This window comes from Myotis daubentonii, chromosome 3, assembly GCF_963259705.1.
Source record: "Myotis daubentonii chromosome 3, mMyoDau2.1, whole genome shotgun sequence".
NCBI lineage: Eukaryota > Metazoa > Chordata > Mammalia > Chiroptera > Vespertilionidae > Myotis > Myotis daubentonii.
This window is the reverse complement of record NC_081842.1, coordinates 29,357,169-29,381,516: the sequence shown is the minus strand read 5'-3', so window position 1 is coordinate 29,381,516 and position 24,348 is coordinate 29,357,169. Positions and strand designations below refer to the sequence as shown.

Below are 24,348 nucleotides of genomic sequence, written 5' to 3'. Positions count from 1 at the left end.
AAGGTAAATAAATCCCAGAAAAAAAAAAGAAAAGAAAAAAAGGAGAGGCTGGGAGCTTCAGTTGCTGGCCAGCCTGAAAACGGCCCTCAGCCCCTCACCCAGACTGGCCAGGCACCCCAGTGGGGACCCCCACCCCAAAGGGGGTGTGGCCAGCTTTAAAACAGCCATCAGCCCCTCAGCCATGCTGGCCAGGCACCCAAGCAGGACACCCACCCTGATCTGGGACACCCTTCAGGGCAAACCAGCTGGCCCCCACCTGTGCACCAGGCCTCTATCCTATATAGTAAAAGGGTAATATGCAAACTGACCCTAACAGCAGAAGGACTGGGAATGACTGGTCACTATGACACACACTAACCACCAGGGGGCAGATGCTCAATGCAGGAGCTGCCCTCTGGTGGTCAGTGTGCTCCCATGTGGGGGAGCTCTGCTCAGCCACAAGCCAAGCTGATGGCTGCCAGTACAGCGGTGATGGTGGGACCCTCTCCTGCCTCCTCAGCAGCGCTAAGGATGTCCAACTGCAGCTTAGGTCTGCTCCCCGCTAGCAAGTGGACATCCCCTGAGGACTGCTGGGCTGCCAGAGGGATGTCTGATTGCCATCTTAGGCCCAATCCCCCGGGGAGCGGGCCTAAGCCCGCAAGTGGTCATCCCGTGAGGGGTCCCAGTCTGCGAGAAGGCACAGGCCGGGCTGAGGAACACCCCCCCCCCACGAGTGCACAAATTTTTGTGCACCGGGCCTCTAGTGAATTAATAAATAAATAAACATTCATTAATGGGATATATTATATTGCCTGACTGCTTTTGTTAGCTCAGACCTGTAGTGAGATAGTGAGGTTAAAGATTGTCAGCACCTGTAGCAACCATAAATTAGTCAGGTGTCTTCTTAAGCACAGTACAGTGCTAAGAGAGAGAAAGAGAGAAAAAGAGAGGGAGGGAGAGTGAGCGAGCAGTGTCCTGGGGCAGACTGGGAATCCTTCCTGAAAATAATATCCTTCATTATTTAACAGTTTTTAGTGAGAATGACTTCACAAAGATTAAGTGTTAATTTAAAATATGTCTTGCTGCCGAAGCCGGTTTGGCTCAGTGGATAGAGCATCGGCCTGCGGACTGAAGGGTCCCAGGTTCGATTCCAGTCAGGGGCAAGTGCCTGGGTTGCAGGAGGCAGCTGATCGATGTTTCTCTCTCATCGATGTTTCTAATCCTATGTCTCTCTCCCTTCCTCTCTGTGAAAAAATCAATAAAATATATTTGGAAAAAGGAAAAAAAAATGTCTTGCTAATTGGATACCACATTGTGATCTGGGATAAGTATATTACGTAGTGTATTATTTTGGTAAAATGTCAAGGAAAAACAAAATGGAAAAAAGTAAAAAGACATGTAGCATGCTTATGAGAATATATCACTCTTTTGCATGCTTGGATCACAGTAGGATAACGGCTATAATAAGCAAACAGACTCAAATTTAGTGACTTACATATATAGGTTTTAGCTGTTACTCATGCACAGGTCAAATGAGTGTTGCTGGTCCCATGGCTCTTCTGGACACCTCTTCTCCATGTGGCAGCTCAGAGAACCAGGCTCCTTCCCTCTGGGGGTTCTTCCAGCACCAAAGGCCTGGGCCTCTCTCTTGACATTCTGCACCCGGCCCCAGGTGAGTGGAGAGAAAGCTGGTGGATAATGAACTGACATACATATGTCGGCTTACAGACCTTTAGCCAGAATTTAGTTACTTGGCTGCACACAGCTACAAGGCAAGCTGGGCTATGCTGTGTGCCAAGTAGAAAAATGAACCAGTGATAAAAAGCTGTGTTTTGTTTGCTTGTTTGTTTTTGCCACAGGGCTAGTACTATCTTTTTCCTTCCTATGAACTGTTATGCTCATTTTTTTGTATGTTTTAATCACCTTACCCATTTCCCTGATCCCAAATCCCCAGCCTTTAGCAACCACTAATCTCTTTTTATGAGTTTAGGGATTTTTTTGTTTGCTTGCTGTTGTTGTGTTGTGTGTGTGTGTGTGTGTGTGTGTGTTTAGATTCCACATATAAGGAAGATCATACATATGAGTGTTTTTCTGAGTTGTCTCATTTATCTAATTCCCGCAAGGTTCATCCATGTTGTCAAAAACAGCAGGATTCCCTTCTCTTTTTTTTGGCCCAATAATATCCCATTTAATTATACATTTTCTTTTATCCATTCATCCATTCATGGACATTTAGGTTGCTTCCATGTCTTGACTATTGTAAACAATGCTGCAGAAATCTCTTTGAGATAGTGATTTCATTTTTTTGGATATATACCCAGAAGTGGAATAGCTGGACATATGGTAGTTCTCCTTTTACATTTTTGAGGAACCTCCATATTGTTTGCCATAGTGGCTGCACCAATTTCCATTCCATCAACTATTCATGAGATTTCCCTTTCCTCCACATCCTCACCAACACTTGTTATATTTTTATGATGGCCATTCTCATCATGCTTTTGACTTGAATTTCCCTGATGATTACTGATATTGAACACCTATTCATATACCTGGCGGCCATCTGTATGTCTCCTTTGAATAAGTGTTTATTCAGTTCCTCATCCATTTTGTAATCAGATTGCTTGTTTTTTGGTTATTGAGGCTTATTTTTATAATTGTTTTTAAATTTTAAAAATGCAGTTCTCCAAGAAAAATCTCTTCTGTTTGACAGTAACTGAAATTTTTACTTTAAGAGGAAGCCATAGCAGGTACTAAGCTAGACCAGAGAAGCTGGTTGGGGTTGCAGAGTAGGGTGTGGGTATGACTTGGACTTAGTTTAGGTTGCCAATACTTGCGTTTATTCCCCAAGTAGCAAAAAAGCAGTACAAAATGTATAAGCAACACCAGGCGTGGGTGAGTGGGCACAGCATTTCATGCCTCCCTTATGGACATTGACCAAGAGTTGGTGACATTCACGGAGGAAGAGCTCTTTAAGGTTGGAGGAGCATGAGGACAATGAACTTGTTTCTGTCTATTCCCAGCCATGTCACTGCCCAGAAACAGCTTCTATGTCTGTCCATAGCTATGAACGCACTACTTAAGAGCTCTGTCACCTTGTAGTAATATCCAACTTCTGATCATAATGATCATTTCTGTGTCAGCACTGGAATGATCTCCCTTACCTGGGTCTGAATCTCAGGACCAAGTAGTTTGCCATTCAGGCCTGAGCTGGGGCTTCCCACAGGTAAGGCTAGCTGTGGCCTACTACAGGTGAAAGCCATTATCCTAATTCTAGATACTAGGTTTTGGAATAAAAAATGCTTTATTAAAGGGAGAGAATGTTTAGCTGACAAGATAAACTGATAGGCTTTGTAGTATCTTTATTTTCCATTAGAGTGATTTTTAAAATCTTTTTCTTTTTTACAGACGTGGGGATCAATAAATAAGCACCTTTTTTTGCAATGTTATGTGCAGAAGCAAAGAAGTGTAGAATTCAATATGATTATGCAGCCTCATGAGCATTACTTTAGAGAACATCTCTTTAGAAATGTTTTCTATCTTCAAGTGAACAATCTCTTACATTTCTTTCCCATTAACAATGTCATGCAAGTTAAAAAAGTGGTTGGTTTCATTAGTTAAGGGAATTTATCAAATTGAAAATAAAACTGAAATCATGCATTTTGGCAGGTTTTCTTTCAGTAGAGAGGGAAATAAATAAGCATGTCAAGTGAAAAAGCAATCACCTGAAGATTTGTTTTGCCTCCCATTTGGGATTGATACAGAATTGAACCACTTCCTGAAGAACTCAATGTTTTGTCTATGCCCCAGCTGCACCCAATGTGAGCTTCTATCCTGACGTCATCGGCCTAAACAGTTGCGTTCTTCCACTTGATTTCAAGAGCCTTAACAACCGGTTGGTTCTGTGTCTAATGCATGTTTGTATGTCTGGTACATGATAAATTGGTTATGTGAATAAATATGGGAAAAACTTCAGTTAAAGGCACATTGATTCTACCATCTAAAATAATTTTTGTTTTGAAATATTTTCAGAGATAATTTTCTTTTTTTAAATATGTTTTTATTGATTTCAGAGAGGAAGGGAGATGGATAGAAACATCGATGAGAATCATCTCTTTGCTGCCCCTTGCATGCCCCCTACTGGGGATCAAGCCCACCAGGAATTGAACCATGACATCTGATGGGTCTATATGCTCAACCACTAAGCCACAACGAACGGGTAAGACATTTTTTTTTTTAAAGGAAGGGGCAATTGAAAAAAAAAAAAGCTTGCCTCCAATTCCATGTGTGCAATCAGCCCCTTTTATCTAAAATCTAACAATTCTAAATATAACATTATTTTACACATTCAAAGACGTAGGAGTTTTCTTTAATAAATGTTATTCTCTTTCTTTGTTAAAGGGAAAAATGATCTTGAAAACCCAACTAAATTCACTTTTCTCCATGAGTTTGTCATCAGAGTTTAAACAGGTTTCTGTATCTCCCTTTAATCTGTGTGCTTTGACTATAGGATGTGAGACTTTCAACAGGGAAGGTAACAAGAATGGGTAATTCATTTATGATTTGTGTCTAGAGTACATTACCAAAAGACAAGTTTCTTAACCTTTTTTTAAAATGGCCCACACTGTGTTTTTCTCTAAATTTCCTCTCCATTTTTACAGGCAATGGAATCTTTCATAGACATCACCAAATTGGTATAAAGAGCTTTTACTGGGTCTTTAACCTGGAGTTTTTACTTCCAATGAGCCAAAAATATTATCCCATTCAAATCTGAGTCAGAAATAAGGCAGATGGAGTTGTATCATGAAAATGAAAATGATTTCATTTCAAAAGAAAGAAGATTTTTATTCTACTTTATGAAAGTTGCCATTGAATGCCGAAAGGTCATTCCAGGGTGCCGTTTCATAGTTATGTGTAGGTCTGGAAAGATACACTCTAATATTGCCAACTACTGTGTGCCTACTGGGAAAGTTTTTTTCACCTAACTTTTTTCAATGTTGAAATGAAAGTGGTTACTACCCTTATCAGTTTATTAGGATTACAGTGACATCTTGTGGCATTTCATTTTCCCATTTAAAACTTGCCCAGGTGAAAATCTAACACTTAGTTCTTGCTAAAGAATTTTAGCTTTATTAATGTAATATATATACATATATATATATATATTTTTTTTAAATGCCAGAAACTATTATTTGAAGTAGAAGCCAACTGAACAAAATGCATTTTACCTTATTTGGTTCAGCAGACATTTCTGAATGATTTCAATCAAAAAATATATTTTCTTTCAAAAATATCAAGATGCAGCACTTATTTTAAATTTTCTCCCTGTGGTACCATTATGATATAGGAACTGCCCTAGAAATTGTTTTTAAAGATAATGAAAGTCAAAATTAAAAATCTGCTGCTACTGAAGTATTGTGTGATTGTAGCTTCTATGAATTGGTTAGACAAGCTAATTAAAACACTATTCGTGGAGGAAATATTTTTATTGAAAGAAAAAATGTTAGGGAAAAATTAAACCTCTGCCATTTAAATCCAATAATTATCAGCCTCCTTATTGACTGCCTTCAATTAAGATGTACAATAAGCTACTTTAAGTAAATTTTAAAAAAAGATATACTGAATTCAGGATGCCTAACCTCCCACTCAGTCCTTCACACACACACACACACACTCTGGTCAGTAAATTCACTTCATGTGATGGATACGAGAAAAATTCTTTCAGGTGTTTTTTTTTTAATGATCAAGTCTAGTTTACTTCAGGTACTGGAGATCCATTTTGCTGATAATAATTACCATTTGCAGGTAGTTTGTTAATATTTGCTTTTCTATTTCCTTCTTCTTTTCCTCCCTTACCCATTCCCTGCCTCCCCTCTTTTTGAATTTGAACTTTTAAATAACTCTTCTGATAGCCAATGAAAGCAATTTCTTCTGGAAATTATAGGTGACATTTCCACCTGCTATGTACTTTAATAAATATGATTCCTTCACAAGACTTGCTATGAATAATATGCAATTTCCAATTCAAGACATCTATCGTAAAACACTCCTTTGTTTTAGTGGTGCTATTTAAGAACAAATCATTGTCAGTTAAACTGTGACATAATCAATAGAAAGATTACTTTAAACTCATTCAAAACATTATGTTTTTTAGACTTATTTAAACAAATTTTATTCTATGTCATACTTATGTACATTTTCCGATGAAAATATAAGCAAAATACAATGTTTTTAAAACACAGAGTGCAGCTCCAAGTCCTATTCTGTGATGTCCCTGCTTGCCCAGACCATTGGCCTCTATGCCACTAAGAGCATTGGTGACATAGCCACACCCAGAATGCACCTTCTGTCTCTAGGACTTTCTTCTGCCAGTGGTTCTCAACGTTCCTAATGCTGCGACCCTTTAATACAGTTCCTCATGTTGTGGTGACCCCCAACCGTAAAATTATTTTCGTTGCTACTTCATAACTGTAATTTTGCTACTGTTATGAATCGTAATGTAAATATCTGATATGCAGGATGAATTTTCAGGGGTCGCAACCCACAGGTTGAGAACCGCTGTAAGCTATTGACACTGATTCCACAAGTTTTGAAACTGGCATTTTATTTTACCAAAAGAAAATTTCAATAGAAGGTTTTCAGATAATAAGCAGGGTTTACAATGCTTCCTAAAATAGTGATTATGTTTGTTTTACTAATGGTTTGTTGACTGAGAAGCCAAGGGATTATAGTTAGACAATCATCATTTAACAAGAAGGGGGAAAAAAAGGAGACATATATAATACTCTTTGTAATACTTTAAGCAATAAAAAAAAGATTACCGTATGCACAAGCAGCGTTATCTAAAGTCACTACTTCTGGCTTTATCAGCAACTGTAAAACACCATTGTTCGCTCCATTTTCATAAATGTTAAAATGTGAAAAATGATGCACATAGTAGAGCTAAAATATGGCAATGTTAATGCTAATAGCTAGCCTTTCATGAGTGACTGCTATGTGTTAGGTACTACTTAAATTATTAACATAATCTATGAAGTAGGTGTTATTTAAATACAGCTAAGCATTAAACAATTTGTTTGAAGGCAGACATCTAGCAAGTGGTAGAGAGGGTGTTTAAAATTGGTTCTCTGTCATTTCACAGTGCATTTTTTACCCATAGGTATCAGGTTATAAATATTTAAACAGCAAATACCAAAAGAGGGGGTCACTCAATCACATGAAGGAAGATAATCTCTTCATCAGCAATTTTCCTTGAATAATAGACAGAGCAAAGAGCAATTGTGTGAACAAATGCCAGGCTTATATATTTGTGTATTATCACAAAACTTTCAGAATGGGAGATAAAATATTGTCTATTTGAGGAAGAGAGAAAACTGCTAGATCAGCTAGAAGCTGCAATGACTGCAGAAGAAACATTTTCTGGAAAATGCCATATGTCACAAATAACCACTTAATTTTCCCCCAAATAAACAAAACCTCTGCAATTTTCGAAGAGAGGGAAAGTTTATCTATACTTAATGTATAGAAAAGAGCAAATGTGGACAAAGGAAAGTACACATTTTGTTTTGCACTGGTTTTGTTTTCATTAATTTCACATTCTTTTCACATCCATGGATCTCTGTCTCATCAAAATGAGTAACTAATATGAACATAACGCACCTTTGGCTTAAGCTTATTAATGTTAAACTATCTTCTATAGTTTGAACCAAAGTAGTTAATAAGAAGCATTAAACTGATTCTTCTGGGAAAAATCTCTTTCCCTGCCTTCATAAAGACACAGATTTTTTTCCCGTAGCTATGTTTATGTGCATGTAGAGACTTCAACATGCCCTTAAGAATAACTTCGTTGGTCCTGATCAGATAGCTCAGTTAGTGTTGTCCTGATATGCCAAGGTTGTGGGTTCAATCCCTGGTCAGGGTACATATAAGAATCAACTAACGAATGCATAAATATGTGAAGCAACATATCAATGTTTCTCTCTCTCTCAAATAAATGAATGAATGAATGAATAAATAAATAAATATAACTTTGTTGGCAGACATTAAACAAAGCCACAGGGCTAAGTAACATACTCTCTGTGTTTGCACCTTAGGAGAAAACACAGGGGAAAAGCTTATTGACATTAATTATGGAAATAATTTTTTTTGGATACCATACCAAAAACACAGAAAACAAAAGAAAAAAATAACAGTTGGGATTACATCAAACTAAAAAGCTCCTGCACAGCAAAGAACAATCAACATGGTGAAAAGGCAACTTACAGAATAGAAAAAATATATTGGCAAACTGTATATGTAATAAGGGATTAGTATCTAAAACATGTAAGAAGCAAAATCAGTATTTCGAAGAGGTATCTGTACTCCCATGTTTATCTCAGGATAATTCATAATAGCTCAGATATGGAAATAACCTAAGTGTTCATCAATGCATGAATGGATAAAGAAAATGTAACATATGTATATATAAATGTATAATTATATAGAAACACAAGTGCAAATGAATGTTATTCAGCCATAAGAAAGAAGAAAAATCTACCATTTATGACAACATGGATGAATATGGAAGACATTATGCTAAGTGAAATAAGCCAGACAGAGAAAGAAAAAAATACTGCACAATCTCATTCATAATGTGGAATCTAAAAAAAGAAGAAGAAGAAGAAGAAGTAGAGCTCATGGAAACAGAGTAGAATGGTGATTGCCAGGGGCTATGGCTGGGGAAAATCAAGTGATATTGGTTAAAAGGTACATACTTTCAGTTACAAGATGAATAAGTTCTGGGAATATAATGTATAGCTTGATGACTATAGTTAAGAATACTATATTGTATACTTGAAATTTGCTAAGAGAGTAAATTTCAAGCATTTTCACAACACAACAATAAAAAGTAACTATGTGTTAATTTGATTGTGAAAAAAATCACTGTACAATAGGTAGATATATCAAATCACATTGTACACTTTAAATAAATATAACTTTATTTATCAGTTGGACTTCAGTAAAGCTGGAAAAAAGATTTAGTTTAAAAACAAAAGATGCATAATCGTTGTTGATGTCTTCCCAAACAACATGTTCAAAGAGAAAGAAGTTTCATAAGCTATGCACACAGTGTGTGTGTGTGTGTGTGTGTGTGTGTGTGTGTGTAGCAATGTATACATTTTAAAATAAATGAAACTGAACCATAAAATATTACTTTTTCAATAGAAAAAAATATATAAACAACATCAAACGGCAGGGGAAACTTAGTACTATCAAGTACTTTTAGCCACTCCATTAACATGCTAATATCAGGATTTTATTTACAGGACATCTGAATTGTATTGAAATATTTTAAGGTAAACATTCTGAATGCTAGAGCTTAATCTTATATTAACTAAAAAAATTGTATTTTGGGCTTTATGCTTGTCTAATGATGTTGACTCTTCCTTATAGGTAATTCATTTAGTTGACTAATAGACACACAGATATAGCAAATATGTAATGTTTAACAAGTAGAGGCTCAGTAATGAGGAATATCACAAACCCAGAATAACAATCTTGAATCAACATCAGTTAGCCTGATCTGTGTACATTATAAATGAAAACAAGAGCACTGTTCTACAATAACCTCAGCTTTATGAATAAACTATAAGTTTTCTGAGAATATAAGCTGGAAATGATTCAGTGTTAAGCACTGTGTCCTTGGGTATTCATAAATTCTTTTGTGGGCTTTGCCTATAAATGTCTCTATATTTTTAAAGAGTATATTTCAAGTATTCTAATATGCAGAGGAAGTCTGCACTTTTCCATACTAAGTAACAGGGGAAAAGCTTTAGAGTAAAACCATTTTTCTCACTTTGTATAAGTTCACTGCATTTTTAATGTAGACTACTGCTCCATCCCCCCATTAGCTCCAAGTTGTATGAAAATTATACCTTTTTCTGTTTCCATGCATAAAAATATCCAACATGTAAACCTTATATTACCAACTGGAGTCCATGGACCAACAGCAATGGCATCACGCCACAGCTTGTTAGAAATGCAGGTTCTTGGTCCTCCCCACCCCCCAGACCTACTACATGAGAATCTGCTTTATGACCCCAGGTAATTCTAATACGCAGAAAGTCTAAGAAGCACTAATTTACGGCACTTCATTAATTGATCTAATTTTCTGTAAGTTAACTCTATCTAAACAAGCGGTATAAAGTATTCCACATGCGTTCTTTACTTAGCAATAGTCAAGATTTAGTGTGTAACAAAATCACCAATGGCACTTGTTAAAAATACAGATTTTCAAGTTTTTCCTCAGAGTTTAAAATTCAATAAGTCTGCAGTCAAGCCTGATTTCCCCAAACCACGACTCTCCTGAACTGATTTAAAGTTAATGATAATGTCAATTCTAGTTAATAGCTCCAAATCATAGCAAAATACCTATAAGAAGAAAATCACATCCAAGCTGTTTCGGTCAAATTTTTTAATGTTTTGAATTCTTTCTGAAACTGTGAATCACAGAATAAAGAATTTGGTATTAAGTGTGTGTAGTTCCATTCCTAGAACATGATGAGATCATTTTTTCTTTTTTTTCAACCCAACCTCCAAAAGGAATACCATTATTTCAGCCAATGGATAACAAAGCAATTTACTAGAGACCTGCCCCCACTGGAATCAACTACTTCTTGTTCTAGAAATAAGATCAATATATTCTGTAAAGTACTTATAACTCTCCAGAGGCCTCAAACAAATGCACCAGGAGCCATCAGGTAACCAATGGAAAAACAAAAATGTGATACCCCAATTACAGACATTCAAGTTTAAAAACCCCAAAACCTCTTAGAACGAACAAGAACACCCCTGAGTGGGGGGGGGGGGAGGGGGGCGGCGTATTCAGCCCAAAACCCTGTTGATTTCTGGAATCTGTAACAGCACATTTTTTTCTAGTTAATTCTCTGGTTACATACATACCTTAGAACATATTTTTATTATTAATTTGCTTGCATGGTTTACTTTGAGACTTTTGAGAACTTGGTTGTAGTTCGGATTTCACTTGCAGCAGCAAAACATGGTGATACACCAACCTTATAATTGATGCCAGGCTGATGAAGCCACATGGGTTTTTAAAGATACGGCCAATAAACCATAGCTGTAAGTGCTGGGTTTGCATAGCCCTATTTTTTTCTAACAAGCTTTGTCGTGTAGCCACACAGAAGATGTTCAGTTTGCATTCTTCTATATCACACTATATACCGTCCTCAGAGAAAAAACGATCAGAATTTTTGTGAAGCACCCGTCCCCATTTCACTTGTTGCTGCTTGTTATATATACTATATATATATGTGTACAGTGCTCATTTACTTTGGTGCCTTGAGTCTGCCTGCTGATAAACGATGTAAGATGTCCTTGTCTTAAATTTGGAAAACTCACTGTTTCCAAATTTCATCCAGAGGTATTTTTATACAACTTCTGAAATAAAAAAAGCAGACCTGCTCACGTGTTCACTATTGTACTTTTATTTTAAACACCAGCACAACAAACACAATGACATGACAAAACGGTTACCTCAATAATACTGATAACATTCCTTGACAAGTTGGCTTATAATTTACATACATCATTTTTATCTGCAGTTAATTCTAAATATTATCTTAAGCTATACTGGAGAACACAAACCTTAAACATATGCCAGTTGCAAACATAATGTGCTTAGCTACTATTGTTCTTGTTATTTAAGCGAAATGATTTAAAGTTCCTCGAAATCATGTCCATTTGTGTTCATTATTTCGGGATGCATGACTCGTCCCATGAACAGGATTGTTCCTGCATTGGGTTGGCAGTAAAAAAAAGAGGGGATAAACAACAAAAAAAGATATTTACATTTAAAAAGGGGATATTTATTTGTCTTCTTTCTTACAACAAGCAATATTCTAAAAATGAAAATATGTTATTTTCATTTTTTCAAATATCACCTAGACATTAGAAATTATCCAATAAACAATGTGGGGAAATGTTCTCAATTTTATGAAATTATTCTCTTTCGCCTATTAAAAAAGTTCTGTTCTCATAACAACAGACTTACCTGTTTTCCTGTTCCTGATAAGAAAGAAAAATGGGTGGTCCACAATCACTTGAGGATACAGCACAGCCATCCTACTAATGGCAACCATTCCTAAGTGCAGAGAGAAGGTAATTACACGTCTGTGATTGCAGGGACGAATGAGTAATTTCTCCAAACCATCTATATTTAATGCAAAGGCAATGGTTTACGGGAAACATGACTTTAAAGACTTAAAGAGAAAAATTATGAAGGTGCTAACATTTCTACTTGACTTTGAACACACACCCCTCCTCCCGGCCTCCTCCCCCGCCCCACCCCCCCCCCCGCCCCGCCACATACATCACATAGTTTCCGATCTCTACCCCACCAAAAAATAACAGGACAATTTATTCTGCCCCTTACAAAACTTTTAGTCCCAGTCTTAGATAAATACTTGTTTTTACTAAAATGATCTTTCAGATAAAGGAAGAGAGAAGAAAAAAAACTAAAAAAAACTAAGAGGTTGTGTTTTTTTTACATTCTCAAGTTATCATTTCTTTAGTCTGAAATGGGTCTTTTTACATAGCAAATCCCCAGGCTTCTAGTAGGTGGCCAGAATGGCAGTGATTAAAGGGAAAATACAGCAGTGAGAGACTCAATGTGTTTCCTACAGCTGGGACACTGAATTTCTCTGAGATCCTTATTATAAATGACCGTTTTAGACCTGCTGCTGGGTGATTCAATTGTCAGAAAAGGTCACCATTAAATTATGTGAGCGTTAAGCTTTCTTGATGCCTGAGACTACTGCGTTTCTATTTCCTTCTGAAAATGTTGTTTCAACTCGTGCTATCCTTCAAATGGACAAATTTATGCAAAGGTAGAAATAATGTATGCAAATATGATATTACATTTGGAAACAAATCCAACCAAATAAAAGGAGGAAAAAAAAAGGCAATTCTCATTTAACTAGGGAAGTCAGAATAATCGAAACGATCAAGGATCTTTGCCATTTTTGTTTTGTATGCATGGTTTATGTCAAACTCCTTGATTGTTTATTTAAAATTATTATTTCATTGGTATTATTATTTAATGAAAATTATTTATTACATTCTATCAGATACTCTTGTTTATGTATGTGCTTTTAAAATAAAAGCTTTTTAAAAATATATATTTTTATCTATTTCAGAGAGAGGAAGGAGAGGAAGAGAGAAACATCAGTGAGAGAGAAACACTCATCGCCTGCTCCTGTATGCCCCCTACTAGGGATCGAGTTGATAACCGGGACATGTGCCCTGACTGGGAGTTGAACGCTGACCTCGAGGGGAACCATGACCTCTTAGTTCATAGGTGGATGCTCAACCACTGAGCTACACTGGCTGAGCTAAAATCAAAACTTCTGACAAAATTATAAACTAACTTCCACAAGTAATTAGGCAGGAAGAAAAATGTTTAAATGGGCAGCAGGGAAAATTTTAAGATAGTGAAACAGGAAGCAGAGCAGGAAAATCTGTCCTACAGAGCTGACAATGCCCTGCGCTTATTTATTAGAGAGAAAATGGGACGTGGGAACCACCGCACAGGGGCCCAGGACTGAGTACACGCTTCGTAGCTTACTTAGAAAATTCTACCCGCTTCAGCATTAGCTGGACTCCTAGGTGAGAGCCGAGCCGGGCAGTCATTATTTTGGCTTGGCTCTAAAAATGACCCCTGCCCCCACCCATGACCGCTGCGGAAATGCAAATCCAAAAGGTGAGGAGAGGCAGATAACTGGGCACCTGAGGCGGCGGCGGCCTCCGATCCGTCTTCATTCACCTCCACGAAGGGCTTGTGAATTGCCTTGGAAAGGAAAACCTCCTTATTATCTGCAGAAAAGAGAGGATGGAAGCATTCTTCAGTATCAGAGATAGGAAAGCCTTTAACTCTTTAGTTAAAAAGATGTGAAAAGTATAAGACATATTATACTGATAGCATATAAACAATTACATCAAACATAGGAACATTGTAAGATTACATTTACGATTTGAGAGAAGCATCGAAGATGTGTATTCTGATTAGTCCTCATTTTATATTCTCTTTTCCCTGCAGTAATTTTCCCATTGTTTATTTTCTGTAAGCCAGAGGAAGTGGAAAGTGGCTCTGCTTTATTTTTTTTTAAATATATTTTATTGATTTTTTACAGAGAGGAAGGGAGAGAGATAGAGAGTCAGAAACATCGATGAGAGAGAAACATCGATCAGCGGCCTCCTGCACATCCCCCACTGGAGATGTGCCCGCAACCCAGGTACATGCCCTTGACTGGAATCGAACCTGGGACCTTTCAGTCCGCAGGCCAACGCTCTATCCACTGAGCCAAACCGGTTTTGACGTGGCTCTGCTTTAATAGCAACTTCAAATTAATTCATAGCTCAATATAAAAATATCTTACATGTTGCATTCTAACTTAAAAGTTAAAAACACAAATGAAAATAGGTAGAAATCCAGATATAACCAAAATAAGAGATTAAAAAAATCTAATCTCTAATTACTATGGTAATGTAAATATATTTGGCAAAGAACAATAAAAACGATTTCTAAGTTGTAGGAATGTGAATACATAAAAAGTTACTTTCCATTATCAGTTCATTGGTTTATCTGAGGATTACCCTAAAGTCAGAGGAAATAACATTTTCAGTATTAAGAGGACTGCTTTTGACTTTGAATTGTCTTTCTATATACACTTACTTTTTAAAAAATATATATTTTATTGATTTTTTAAAGAGAGGAAGGGAGAGGGATAGAGAGTTAGAAACATTGATGAGAGAGAAACATCGATCAGCTGCCTCCTGCACACTCCTTACTGGGGATGTGCCCACAACCAAGGTACATGCCCTTGACCGGAATCGAACCTGGGACCCTTGAGTCCGCAGGCCAACGCTCTATCCACTGAGCCAAACCAGTTAGGGCATATATACCCTTACTTTTAAATAAATGGCTGTAATCTGGTGAATTGTGTTCTCTCAAAATTCATATGTTGAATTTCTAATCCCCAAGACTTCAGAATGTAACTATATTTAGAGATAGACTCAAGTTAAAATGAGGTTAAACAAATATTACTGTGTCCTCTTAAGAAGAGGAAATGTGGACACAGATAGGTACAGAGGGAATGATTGTTAATTTTACATGTCAACGTGACTGGGCCATGATATTTTTGCAGAGATTTGGCCAAAAAACATATTCTGTGCATTTCTGTGAAGAGGTATTCTAGATGAGATTAACATTTACATGGGTGGACTTCGAGTAAAGCAAACTACCTCATAATGTGGGTGGGTCTCATCCAATCAGCTCAAGACCTTACTAGGCCAAAGACGGACCTCCTCTGAGCAGGAAGGAAATGTGCCAGACTACTGCCTTTGGACCCGAACTGAAACTTCCCTCTGGGTCTCCAGTCTGCCAGCTTATCCTTTATATTGTGAATTCCCAAAGTCTTCACACTGTGGGAGCCAATTCCTTAAAATAACTCTCTTCTCTCTCTCTCTCTCTCTCTCTCTCTCTCTCTCTCTCTCTCTCTCTCTCCCCCTCCCTCCCTCTCCTTCTCCTTCTTCTTTTTCTTTAACTCTCTTTCGATAGGTAGTAGATAGATACATACATACATCATACACACATACATACATGCATGCATGCATACTTACATACATGAGAGAGAGAAATAAAGACAGAGATTTTTCCTACTGGTTCTGTTTCTCTGGAAAAGCTTGACAACATGTGAAGCCATAGGGAGAAGGCAGCCATCTACACGCCAAGGAAAGAGGACGCAGAAGAAACCCACCCTCAAGACACCTTGATCCCACACTTCCTCCCCAGAACTGTGAGAACATAAATGCCCATTGTTCAAGCCACTCAGTCTGTGGTATTTCATTATGGCAGCCCTAGCAACTATACAAGACAATAGCTTTCAACCTTGGGATTCTAATCTCCCCCAAGATTAAACAAAACAAAATGGTGCCTGAAATACAAAAATAAAACATAGCACAAGGAAGCAAGAGAAAGAATTACTCAAATTTGTGCCCCACCCCGTTTTCCCAATTGCAGGAGGTCTAATTCAAACCTAAGATAAATAGCTTTGTTGCTGATGCCCAGCACCATTCAGTAAAAGCGCAACTGATTTCTCATTAGGCTGTTTAGTAAGATTTTAGAAGTAACCAAGTCCTATCCACAACGTACATTTTATTTTCAAGTTTTCAAAAACACAATTGTCTTAAATGGATAGGGAATGATGCTCAGCAACATTTTGGGTACATCTGTTACACAGCACCTGCTTATTTTGAATAAGTCCCAAGACAACTGAGTGAAATCCCTGAACATACTTTTAACAGGGATATTACTTCTTCAGATCATATTTAGGATTCAGATATAAGCACTGAATGATGACTTGGTCCATCTCATATACTATGCTATCTTCTAGAATGCATTTGATGACTGGAAGAAAAATAAAAAGCAATAATTTTTTTACGTTAAACAAGTATAATTAGCTCTCTCAAATCTAAAAGACTCATTGTTTTCTTTTAACAAATAAAAAGAAACAGTAAACTATGTCAGTAGTTAACTGATGCCGTATTATTTTCAGACTCTGCTGCCCATATTCATCAGTCTGACAGTGAAGGGAAGGTCATCCACCAAGAGCCAACATTATGGCTCTAAATGCAAAAGTGACAGAACCCAGTTCCTAAATGGTAATGGGTGCCCACATTGCCAGCTAAGTCCTCTTCAAATACTGAGGGGAGTTCTCAACAATACCATGTGGTATGTCAGCCATATCAATTCGCCCAGAGGAAACCGCCTCCAATAGCTCCTGAGCCTGATCTGCTAGCTGTATGAGGCATCTTGAAAGAAGGAATGTTGCCCCTTCAACTCTGACCTATGTCCTAAGTGTACCTTCTCTAGTCACCGAATCTCTGATATGCCCTCAGTTACCCACACAAAGTGCTGGCGAGGGAAGGGGCACTGCTAGGTACTGTGACAGAAAGATCAAGAAAACAAGGATGCTGAGGGTTCTTGCAAGAGAGTGTTATATAAAAAGATAATGAAATGCATCTATATATATAAAAGCCTAAGTGACCCTTATGATGAAATGACTGGAACGACCAGAATGACCATTGTTCACCAGAATGACCAGTCGCTATGATGTGCACTGACCACCAGGGGGCAGACGCTCAATGCAGGAGCTGCCCCCAGCTGGCAGGCCCTGATCACCAATGGGGCCTGCCGGCCAACATCCCGGTCCCTCCCAATCGGGCCGGGTCCCCAGGCTGAGATGGGGAACCGGGGGTGGGTGGTGGCGGATGCGACCCCTTTTCCAATGAGCCAAGGTCCGGCTCCCTCCTCAGGGCTGGCGACTAACCTCCCACGTCCCTCCCCCTGGCAGGCAGGCTCTGATCGGCCCGCTGCAGTGGCGGTTGGCCCCTACCCCCAGTCCCTCCTGATCAAGGCCTGCTAGCCAACCTCCCAGTCCCGCCCCCCCCCCCGCCCCCCTGCCAGCTGGCAGGTCCTGATCGCCTGATTGGGCTGGGCTGGGGAACTGGGGGTGGGTGGTGGCAGACACAGGCGGTGAGGGAAGGAGGAGGGGGGGAGGCGGGGAGGGGGGGAACCTGATCAGCCCTGATTGCCTGCCAGGCCTAGGGACCCCACCCATGCACGATTTTATGCACCAGGCCTCTAGTCTTTAATAAAATGCATGAAGAAGAGAACATTCACAGAAAAAGAGAACATATCTAAAGATACAGATGAGAATTTTAAAGAATCACAAAAATACTATGTATAATTTTCTACAGATAAACTTTATGAGGTGTACTTTACTTACTATAAACTGTATCTATTTATAATACACAGTTTGACAAGTTTTGAGAGATGTTTACATCTGTGAACCCACCTCCACAAATAAGACGTAATATTTCCATTTTCCCCCCAACACTTTTGTGCTTTTGTATGCAGATAATTTTGAACAGGTTTGCCATCAGCTGGACACTTTTATAGTAATGTATAAATTGTAAGATTGAACCAAGGAAAAAAACCACAGTAGATCTGAATAATCCAGTAACCATTAAAGTACTAGTTGAATCAGTAGACAAAAACTTCCCCATCCTCAAAATTAAAAACTACAAGCCTAAATGGTTTTCTGGGTGATTTTAACCAAACCTTCAAGGAACAGATACAAATTTCTGTTAAAAACAACATTTTAGGTGGTAGAAAAAGAATAAAAGTAATCTAAGTCATCTACAGATAGTCTTACCTTGCTATTAAAATTGAGTAAGGGCAGACTAAGGAAAAATAAATAAACAAACTCGCCTATTAACATGGAGGTATAGGGTTTTTTTGTTTTTTAAATATATTTTTATTGATTTCAGAGAGGAAGGGAGAGGGAGAGAGAGATAGAAACATCAATGATGAGAGAGAATCATTGATCGGCTGCTTCTTGCACACTCCATACTGGGGATCGAGCCTGCAAACCAGGTATGTGCCCTCACCTGGACCATGACCTCCTGGTTCATGGGTCGAGACTCAAACACTGAGCCACGCAGGCCAGCCTCTGTGTGTGTGTGTGTGTGCGCGCGCGTGTATTTTAATCAGAAAATTAAACCCAGCAAGGTATAGAAATACTTTTTTTAAATGAGTTTCAAGGGATGTCACAATGTGTCATGAACAACTCTAACTTTCTCGATTTCACATCAGAGCTTCCCCTGGTATGACCTTATCAAATGCAACCAATCTATGCCAATACCCGCTGAACCCCTCTCCTGCTTGTGCTGCCTCCCACTTCGCCTTCAGTATATCCCATCCCCGCTCAGTATGCAATAGGAGGTCCTCCGTGAGGTTACCACTGCTTCATTCCTTTAGAATTCTTTACTTCATACACTGTGTTCTAGTTTATTTAAACTACCAAAACCTGAGGTGCCGCACTTATTGTCTTTGTGTCTTTGCTTCCCCCAAAGCTCCTTTAACCTTTGTTGTCCGGTTAGACACCTAATCCAAAGTAGATGCTCTAGGAAAATTGATGGAGAGCAGCAGCAGAGAAGAAAAGAATACAAAGACCATACACCACACACACACACACACACACACACACACACACACACACTTAAAAATCTAATCAAGTAGAAGAGCAAGGGGAATGGCGTCCAATAGACCAGGGTCATCATACACATTTCAAAGACAGCAAAAGAAAGATCCAGTCCAATGTTCTGACTCCCAGGGGTGATTAACGTCTGCGTGATGGACGTCAAAGGTCTGCCGATGTACACGGGACCTCAGGGCACTTAACCTTCAGAGAAACAGTACCCATTGGAGATATTAAGTAGGAGAAAATGGAACAAATAAGAAATCACATCACAGACACAGAGGGAAAAAAGAGAAAATGAATTTGTTTCTCTTGGGACAAACTTCAAGCAGTCGCATTAAAATAAAATGAGGGCTGAAAATGGCTTAAGCAAGAAGGTGTCTGCTGTCACCGAATTTTAGGAGGAGATTAGGTCACGCAGGGATACAGGCGGGTTCACAGCTTCCTATGCTTGCCCTCCAATTTTGCTCATGGTCCTGTAATCGTGTCCATCAGGCCATCTTTCCCGCTAAGCCATACAGCTACTCCTCCAGGGCCTGGCCCTTGTCTATTCATCTTCTAGCTACAGTTTCTTTCACACTCCCAGGCACTAAGTAAAGCACTCAGGTATTTGATGAGCCAGAATGTGAGGGGAACTAGAGAGATCTATCTTATACTGATGAGCTCATCTTATCGGTTTGAGAAAAGATAACTCTTCTCTAAAAAAAGAAAATAAGTAAATCAAAAACAAACAGACCTACCCAAAAAAATAAAAATCCATACACTGGCCCCAAGCAGTCTTCTCCTTCTGGCCACAGCAGAACTGCTGCCAAATGGCTGGTCCTATTTTCCTCCGGGCAGTGTGGAGCCAGGCTTTTCACACGGATAAGATGGGAACTGGGCCAGCAAACCCTAGGTTCCCCAGAGAAGAGCTGGACAATAATTCAAGCTCTTCTAAAGACAGCAGGGCAAAATACTTAGGCATTCATTCAGTCACCAAGCAAATATTTACCAAGTACCCTATTTGTAAGAGGTATTGTGCAGGGCCCCAAGAGGCTCTAAGTATCTGTGATTAACATAATGCTGGCAGGATGGCCATCATGTGTGTGGATGTCGCTACTTCCTTTGTGGCACGGTTCCTAAACACAGCCAGTTTAAATAGATGTCTGCGTCACCAAGGGCATGCTTAAAATAACAGAATGAAGAGCATTCCATAACAGGACCAAAAGCCAAATATTTTAGTTACTAAGATAATTTTAGCTCTAGCCCCACCCATGAACTTTAGAAAGGTTACTAGAATTTGAGCTCCTTCAAGGTAGGAATAGTGTTTGTTTTACTGGATGGATTTCATTATAGACAAGCAAATATTCATTCATTCATTCATTCATTCATTCATTCATTCATGTACTAAGCACTTCCTATGTGTCAGCCATTGTTGATGCACTGGTTATACCACAGTGAACTAAACAGTTCCTTCCTAATGGGTGAAAACAGACATTCAATGACAAGGGCAATTAAAAAGCAAATCAATAAATGACCACAATTTCAGGGTGTGGGAAGTGTAATTAAGAAATCAGATTAGCTGATGTGTTGGCCAGTGACAAGGGCAGGGAAGTGGAGCTACCTGACATAGAGCATTAGGAAAGGCATGTCCAAGAAGGTCAATTTGAGCTGAGACCTAAAGCATACAAAGGAGTCAGCCATGGGAAGACCTGAAGGTAGGGTTTCCAGTGCAGAGACACATACAAGCCAGGGGGGTTCAAGGACTCAGAAGAGGGCTTGTGTGGTGGGATGTGGGGAGTGAGAAGGGCTGGAGGTTTGAGAGAAGCCCCCACCCCAGAGCCAGCCAGGTGAGCACCATCCCCTCACAGCACACACCCATCGTGCATCTATGCCGGGCCCTACTCCGTGCTGGGTTCTGAAGATAGAAAGAGTCTATGAGAGGGGTGGGCAAACTTTTTGACTCGAGGGCCACAATGGGTTCTTAAACTGGACCGGAGGGCCGGAACAAAAGCATGGATGGAGTGTTTGTGTGAACTAATATAAATTCAAAGTAAACATCATTACATAAAAGGGTACGGTCTTTTTTTTTTTTTTTAGTTTTATTCATTTCAGATGGGCCGGATCCGGCCCGCGGGCTGTAGTTTGCCCACGGCTGGTCTATGACATAGTCCCTGCTCCTGAGGAACTCTGAGGCCAGAGACAGAGACAGGCATGTAACAAACAATCTAAGAAAAGCTTTGCACTCTGAGAGTCCAGATGAGGGAACATCAATCATCTAGGAAGGGACGGAGATATCAGTGGATGCTTCTGCCAGGCGTTGACATTGGGGCGGGTCCTTGAAGAACAGCAGATGAGTGAATGTCAGAGAAGGGGACAAGAGCATTCCAAGCAGAGGATTACACTTGCAAAGTGAGATACGTCGCGGGGATGACCTAAAGGCCCAGTTGGAGCCTGGCTTATGAGGAGGTGGGGAGTGGCAGGGATGCTCCTGATCTTGAGTTTGTACCATGATGCTAGAGAGATGGGCTTTGTCCAGAAGTGATGGAGTTTGTCTGCTTTGGTTTTAGAAGATACCTGCAGCAGCAGCAGCTGTGAAAGGTGAATCAGATGAGCAAAAAAGGCAGGGGCAGGAAGATCAAGTGTGATAACTGCTGCAAGAATCTGGGCAAGAAAGTAGGAGCGGACATGGAATGATGGCACCAGAGGAGAAATACAGCCCAAGGAGAAAGAGAACAAACCAGGGCAGGAGGGAAGAGTCAGTCCAGCATAAATCTAAGCACTGGAGTCTGACCTGAATACGGCTTTTTTCTGTGTCTTCTTAACTCCTGTATTTTATTGGCTCCTTTATTAACACTTGTACTTTATGCTGAAAGATTTAGTACTCACTTTTTCCTTCCTTACACCTTCCAAGAGGATTATCTATTAACCCAAATACTGGCAGTTACTCATTTCCATTACAAAATAGCCCTACTCTATAACAGGATCCTCACTGCAACTAGATGAGCATTTGAAATCGAGCCTGAGAAGAAAATGATTCTTGGCAACTCTCTAGATTCCATGTTTATTGTATGAGTCTTTACTGTGCTTTATGTTAATGAAATTGGCATCAAAAACAATGGACATCAACTTGACATAAAAAACAAACAAACTCAATAACACAGAGCATCTCATCTTACTCATGCCTTCACTTAGTAAGTCCTAAGCAGCAAGCCCAGCCCAAGCACCTACAAGGATCAATCTTTGGGAGTTTTAAATTCTAGTCAGGGGATATGAGATGCATAAATAATGATGAGATCAGATGTGATATGTGGCATAAATATAAGGACAGAACATTTTAAAATTGAAGGAGCAATTAGTTCTGGTTGTTGTACTCATGGTGGCTTGATAAAGTTGGGGATGTGTATAGAGGTATTTCTGTTGGGAGAGATTTCATCAAAATGGGGAGCCGGGGGGATGTGAGGGGCAGAGCGAGTGTTCAGTTTGGCTGTAGCACAAGCCACACATAAGGATCAGACAGCTAAGGCTGGAGGGAGCTGAGGTCTGAATGCCCCGCTGAGCAGTGGAGGGTGCACAGCAGGCTGAAGGGAGGCTGTGAACAGGAACTGGAATGAGCTGAGAGTGAGTTTTAAGGCGATTAATCTTGGCGGTAGTAGATAAGTGGTAGATAAGACAGATTAAATGGAAGAGAGATTGGAAACCATTTAGGAGGCTATTGAAATAGTCTAAGACAGCAGTAATGGGAGTCTGAAATGAAGGCGGATGCCATGAAATAGAAAATAAAAGAGTGGATTCAAGAGGTCTTAGCAAAGGTGTCTCAAGTCACCCTTTCTGGAGAAGCAGGAGAACGTGAAGTAGAGTTGCCGCTGCTGCTGCTGTTGTTTGGGTCCACGACTAAATCACATTTGCTACTTCTGAAGATAAATATTTTATCACATGATTTCAGAATGTAGCAGCGTCACAATTGTGCCTAGTTGTTTTCTGGGTGCTTTCAAATTTACAAAACCTATTAATCATGTTATTTTTCAAGTGTTTCCTAGCTTTTAACTAAGAATCTTAATTGAAGAAATAATACATACACGGGGTAAAATTCCAAACAAACAGTACACAATATGTGAAACAGAACCTCCACACTTAAAATATCTAACAACCTCTGTCCAGTATTCAAGAGGCAACTACTGCTATTACTTTCTAAGACGTTGTTCAGAAATGTTCTATGCATTGAAAAGCTTAAATACATACCTATATTCTCTTCTTCCCTCTTTGGATCCAATATGCTACCATTCTGCTCTTCAATGTTTTCCCCTCTCTGCTTCTGCAATGCTCTCTCTAGCATAGGGTTTCTCAACTCATCACAATTGACATTTGGGGCTGGATAATATCTTGCTGTGAGGCTGTCCTGTGCTGTGTATATCACAGGTTTACAGAAAGCATCCCTGGCCTCTGCACCCAAGATAGCATAACACTCTCCGGCTTTAACAACCAAAAAGGTCTCCAGCAGTTGGCAAATATGCCCTGGAGGGCCAATTGTCCTGGCTGAGGACCACTGCACCAATAAAACATTTCCATCACCCTGTGTTTTATTAAATCCAACAGTTTATATTCTCTCCCACATAAGACTGTATGCTTTTTTAGTGAAGGTATAATATCTTGATCATTTCTTGATTTTTATGACATAGTACTTTGCTCACACTATCCACTTCACAGAGTTGTTAAATGAAAGAAACAGACATAGTGTTGAATATAATTAATGTTGTATATCTTAAACACCATTTAATTCTCATCCTATATAATAAAAGGTTAATATGCAAATCAATTGAATGGTGGAATGACCGGTCGCTATGACACACACTGACCACCAGGGGGAAGACGCTCAATGCAGGAGCTGCCCCCTGGTGGTCAGTGTGCTCCCACAGGGGGAGTGCTGCTCAGCCAGAAGCCGGGCTCGCTGCTTCTTAGCACTGCCTTGGCTGAGGAGCAAAGGAGCCTCTCTTATCTCCATGCAGCACTAAGGACCCCTCAGGGGATGTCCCCCTGCCGAGTTAGGCCTGCTTCCCGTGGAGCGGGCCTAAGCCGGCAGGTGGACATCCCCCAAGGGGATCCTGGATTGCGAGAGGGCACAGGCCGGGCTGAGCTCCTTATTCCCAGTGCACGAATGTTGTGCACCAGGCTTCTAGTTAAAGTATAAAGTAATAATATGCTAATAAGTTTCCTGGGTACTTGTGGGGGTTACTATGTGTCATAGACATTTTAATGATTATTAGGAGGCAAAAAACTCAACCGGTGACAAGAA

General features: G+C 39.5%; 1 protein-coding gene across 2 annotated transcripts in view; it reads right to left on the bottom strand.

Moving 5' to 3' along the window:
* Positions 1-11,436: 11,436 nt before the first annotated feature.
* The window catches only part of SERPINI1 (serpin family I member 1), an 81,718-nt gene continuing 68,806 nt past the window's right edge, over positions 11,437-24,348 (bottom strand). For both annotated transcript variants that reach the window (XM_059686961.1, XM_059686960.1), the window contains exons 7-9: positions 13,762-13,848; positions 12,029-12,118; positions 11,437-11,769 (exon numbers count right to left, since the gene is read on the bottom strand). In XM_059686961.1, the coding sequence (XP_059542944.1) occupies positions 11,693-11,769; positions 12,029-12,118; positions 13,762-13,848 (254 nt within the window). In that variant the 3' untranslated portion in view covers positions 11,437-11,692. The remainder of the gene's footprint in view (positions 11,770-12,028; positions 12,119-13,761; positions 13,849-24,348) is intronic.